This window comes from Austrofundulus limnaeus, unplaced genomic scaffold (genome assembly GCF_001266775.1).
Source record: "Austrofundulus limnaeus strain Quisiro unplaced genomic scaffold, Austrofundulus_limnaeus-1.0 Scaffold465, whole genome shotgun sequence".
Taxonomy (NCBI): Eukaryota; Metazoa; Chordata; class Actinopteri; order Cyprinodontiformes; family Rivulidae; genus Austrofundulus; species Austrofundulus limnaeus.
The window spans coordinates 446,731-451,619 of NW_013952867.1; the positions used below are offsets into that span (position 1 = coordinate 446,731).

General features: G+C 39.7%; 1 protein-coding gene across 1 annotated transcript in view; it reads left to right on the forward strand.

The window, feature by feature from the left end:
- Positions 1 to 3,329: 3,329 nt before the first annotated feature.
- LOC106529776 (DNA polymerase zeta catalytic subunit) overlaps positions 3,330 to 4,889 on the forward strand; it is a gene marked incomplete at its 3' end in the record, with an annotated part of 92,992 nt that continues 91,432 nt past the window's right edge. Inside the window, 1 exon segment of the mRNA XM_014025278.1 lies at positions 3,330 to 4,115. Within this exon segment, the coding sequence (XP_013880732.1) occupies positions 3,977 to 4,115 (139 nt within the window).

A 4,889-nucleotide genomic window follows, 5' to 3' on the forward strand; every position in this document is an offset into this window, starting at 1 on the left:
CCTTCAGGGTGGATATAGCTCGCTAGCAGCCTCGCACCGAGGACCTATCCACGTCATCATTTACCCAGAATGCTGGTTTGTCTGTGTAATATATTTTTTAACTTTTAGTTTAAAAATCATAAAAACTGAACATCCTACTGTATCTTTACAGTCTTTATTTTACAGTTAAATATATGTTTATCAAGTAAAGTCTAATGTTACAACTAATGAGGGATCCCTTTAAAGGGCCAGTTATAATTAACTTTAACTTCTTCAAACAAACAGAAATTGTYACGTTCATTGTCTCGTTGCTATGGTTAAACACGCTAACAAACATTAACTGAGCTCTACATGGTATTTCCTGCATAGAAACGGTGTTTTAACAAGTCCGCTTATAAGTACTACATGTATGACTGACTAAATATAAAATAAATAATACAGAGATACTGTGGGAAGTTCACACATCCCAGGATAACTGGGACACAGAAAAAGTAGCCAGTGAAAATTCAGTGAAATAGAGATTTTAGCCTGTAAATTTTGCTGGCTGGCAGCGACTGTGAAACCCTGTGCCCCTCCACCATGTTGTGAGATGCTGTCATTTTGCATCATGGGACATGTAGTTTATTGTAAATTCTGACTTTAAAGYAGCTTATGTTTAYYTTAAGACAGWAAWGAATATTTTGTCATGTAGGCAACAACTGGCCTGYGGGCCTTGAGTTTGACTCACGTGAGGTAGAAGGTAGAACTTCTGAGGTCCACAAACAGGAAGTGAAAGACCATGATTTGACAGATCAAAGAACCTGTAATATTGTCAGTCCATTTCTGAAAGATATTAACCTCTGAAAGTTTTAACCAAAGGTCTTGGCCAAAGGTGTAACAAAGTATGAAGAATGTCTCTTCTTTGTTGTGTGACATGCACTGAAAACCAGACAGATAATCATATCTCCTGCTGGGACCATCCTTCCTGAAGCCGCACTCCCCCAAACAATATTATATGTGAAATGTGGAATATTGTGTTCCTCATATGCTGTATTAGCCCTCAGAGCTGCGTATTGCTTCATTAAAACAACCAAGAAGACTCCCTGTTGCAGGAAAATCTTCCCTCCATCAGTGTGAAACTGCTGATGAAACATTTTTCATCTTTGGGGAGTCGTGATGAGTGACGTCCTCAGGGTGAACTGGAGCAAAGCAGCTGTTTGGAGGGGATGCTGCCTCTCCCAGCGGTGAGGAGCAGGGAGCTCAGCGTGCACGCTGCTGCTGCTGACCCTGCTGCTGCTGCTGCTGACCCTGCTGCTGACCCTGCTGCTGCTGCTGTAACGATGACTGCAGCAGTCTGAGTAGAATAGTAAAGAGGCATCAGTTACACCCGAGCACCCACAGGGGCTCCTCTTCACTCACAGGAGTAACGAGAAGAAAAGCTTGTAGAAATCATGGGAACAGTAAAAATAAATAAAAATAATGATAATAATTCTGACGCAAAATTGTATTTTATGAAGAAAAGTCTAATTCATGATTGTGGAAACTCAGATCCAGTTTCACTATGTTTTATTTATATGTGTATATTTATTTGTTTTTTATTATTGAACTTACACCATATTTTCTCTCCTGCATTCATTGTTTTTGTGTATTATTGTATATTTTGACCTGCACTGACCTTGTGTTTGATTTACAGTTTTGAAATTAATTCTTGATTTGATGTTTTACTTTTCGTTTCTTACAGTATGTGCAATTATATATTTCTGTTTCATTTTATTCTTTCCACCATTTTATACTGTTAATGATTGTTCAGCACCTTGTGAATATATTTCTGTGAAAGGTGCTTTATAAATAAAACTTTACTTACTTATTTATGGGCTTTTTTAAGTTTATTTKATAGGGAAAGACACACATCAACATAGACAAACTGAACGAGACAGCAGTCMCATGCTTGCGTCATGGTGCAATAGATATGTGCAATTTTGCATATTTTGTGCTATTTTAGATGTTCATATATCAAAATATTCTGCTCATTCAAGAGACGGGTGCAATTACTTTTTTATAATTATCAAAAATATTTAACTTTATTTACAAATTTTCACCCACAGAAATACACTGAACTTTTCAAGTTTTCTTCCAAACTTTGTTTAAAATGTGCTGCAGCAGTGAACCTGTTACAGAGAGATAAAAACAGCTGCATTAMAAAAGGTTGATGCTCATTCAGTCCAGTCTGCAGTAGTGTGCTGTGACTTTCAGTATTTGGAAATTTTAAACTTGTTTTACTTTATTAACATTTATTTAACCAGGCATATCTTATTGAAATAACAACTATTCAGTGGCAGATCTAGGATTTTTCTGAGTCAGGGGCCATCAAGGGGCCACAATATTCATAGAGGGGCCAAGTCTTTGTTCAACATCCTCTCATAAATTCCCAGATCATTTTACACTTCAAACACTTGTAATGTAACATAATTTTTTTAAATGTACCACTTTACAAGAAAGCCCCCTTTATAGATGGCTTTTAAAGAGTTTATAGATAGGTTATTAATTCATCTGTAAACACTTTAAAATGTATTAATAAGTGTTTATTATGCAATAATTGATGACGAGAAAGAGACAAATTTGTCCAGTTTCATTTATTAATGATTTATGAAGTGTAAACGTTACAAATTAATAATCTATCTATAAACTCTTTATAAGTCATCTATAAGGGGAGCCTTATTGTAAAATGGTACCAAAAGTTTGCACAGTAAATTCTCCTAAACAGTTTTTCATACATTTTACTGAACATAGATGAAATATTTTGAAACACACATGTGAGGAAATCCAGCCATCATTTGTCAGTTGAAATACCTTTTTGCAGGATTGTTCATATTTTAAGAAGAGAAGAAGAATTCTGAGCAATGAGTCAAAAAAAGTATTTAAATAGTAAACTATTTGACTCATTAGTGCCTCTAGTGTTTGGACATGGAACTGCGTACACCAAAGGACAGATGAGTGACAGGACAGGGGCACTTCAGGGGACCAATCAGATTTCAGCTGGGGCCAATGCCCCTGTGGCCCCGCCCCTAGAACTATTTCAGGAKGCCTGCACCTGAAGACAGCCTAATGTTAAAATTCATAAAGTTTGTAGTTTTTGAGTTCCTAAATTTTATTTACAGAAATATAATCTACTCTTTATTTTACCAAACAGTCTTCATTCATGTAGCAGCAGGTAGTTCTTGAAATCTGAACCTTTTGCTTGGTCGTGCTTTTATTTTGAAACAGACAGACGGAAGTAGTGGTCTTCTACATTGTGATTTTATTTGTAAACAGACACCGATGTGTTCTTCTGCGAGAGAGCGGTACACTGGGCTTTTATTTTGAAACAAGACAGCAGAGTTCAGTTGGTCGTACACTGTGCTTTTATCGTGAAACAATTACCTATGTTGTGTCCTTCTGTAAGGGGTTACATTGTGCTTTTATTTCTAAAGAATACTCGAGTTTAGTTGTCTTCTGCAAGCCTTCCATTGTGCTTTTATTTTGAAACAGACAGCAGGATGTTGTGTCTCGTGGCGTTTTCCGTATTTTCTGTTCGGCACGGTGTGTAGCCTGTTATGGGAGCAGAGGGAGCCCAAATGAAACGGTTCTGTCCGGGACGTGATTTGGAGACATAAGGCCACATACCGGAAGTCTGGGAAACCCCTTCCTGGACCCAAACAGAACCAGTCCGGAGGTTCTCATCACGGGGCAGCAGTAACATGGGGCCGAACCCTGGGGAGGTTCGGGTACCTTAGCTGTGTGGGTCCGTCACACACAGGAAGACACACAAATCTTTGTTCGTGTGTTTTTTCTTCCATGGGACACGACCGGGCTTCCCCTCCGCTCTGCCGCTGTTTCACCGCCGTGACACCAGCCCTGTGGGCCGGTGTGGACCGACCACCGAGCCGCCGGCTCCTCATGGACTCCCCCCAGTAGTTTTGTTTATTTATTTGTTTGTTTTGTTTTGTTTTGTTTGGCCGCTCTCACCGCAGCAGTCACCATGTTCTCCGTGAGGATCGTCACCGCGGACTACTACCTGGGGAGTCCCGTTAAAGGCCTGGACGTCTGCTACTCGGACTTCAGGGACAGCGACGTGAGGAGGGTCCCGGTGGTTCGGGTCTTCGGAGCCACGCCAGCAGGTCGGTCAGGTTTATCTACGTGTTGTTGTCAGTAACTGAGCTGCACGCTGCTTTGTTTGGACCGAACCGAGGTCAGGGGGCTGTTGGTGGGTGGTGACACGGTGAAGCGACGCTGCGGCCAGCGGCGGGCACGGTGGGGGTCCTCCTCTCCCCTCCGGGCCTGCTTTGTTTCCGGAGGGTGGAGGTGCAGGTGGAGGTGGAGGTGGGGGTCTCCCACAAACACTCTGCTGTGTGTTTGTGAGTTCACAGCGACCTGTGGAGCGTGGCTGCCTTTTGTGCTTTAAAACATACAATTACACACAACATACACAACACACACAACACACACAACAGACTGACACACATTTATATCACGTGTCTGTAAAAACACTGACAGTACAAAATGTAAAATATTTACATTTTGATTGGACAATTTATCTGAGATTCAGGTCATAAATAATTTTAAGATAACTCTACTTTAATCCATCAAGCTGCAAAACAATAAACTGCTGACTGACGTCATCAGTATGCGTCCACAGGATGTCCTTTTTTCCAGATTATTATTGTTATTATTATTATCATTATTATTATTGTTATTAGAACATGTACAAACAATTATGGTAATTCACAATAGTACAAAAACTAATGTAATAGAGGGCATAGCAGAGCAAAAGTTAGAAATCAGAACATCAAGTAAATACAATAAACAAAAAAAGTAAAGAAATAAACAATTAACAAGGGATAATATTTTAGGATTAACATGCGTTGGTGGGTAATTATATTAGTAATTCATAC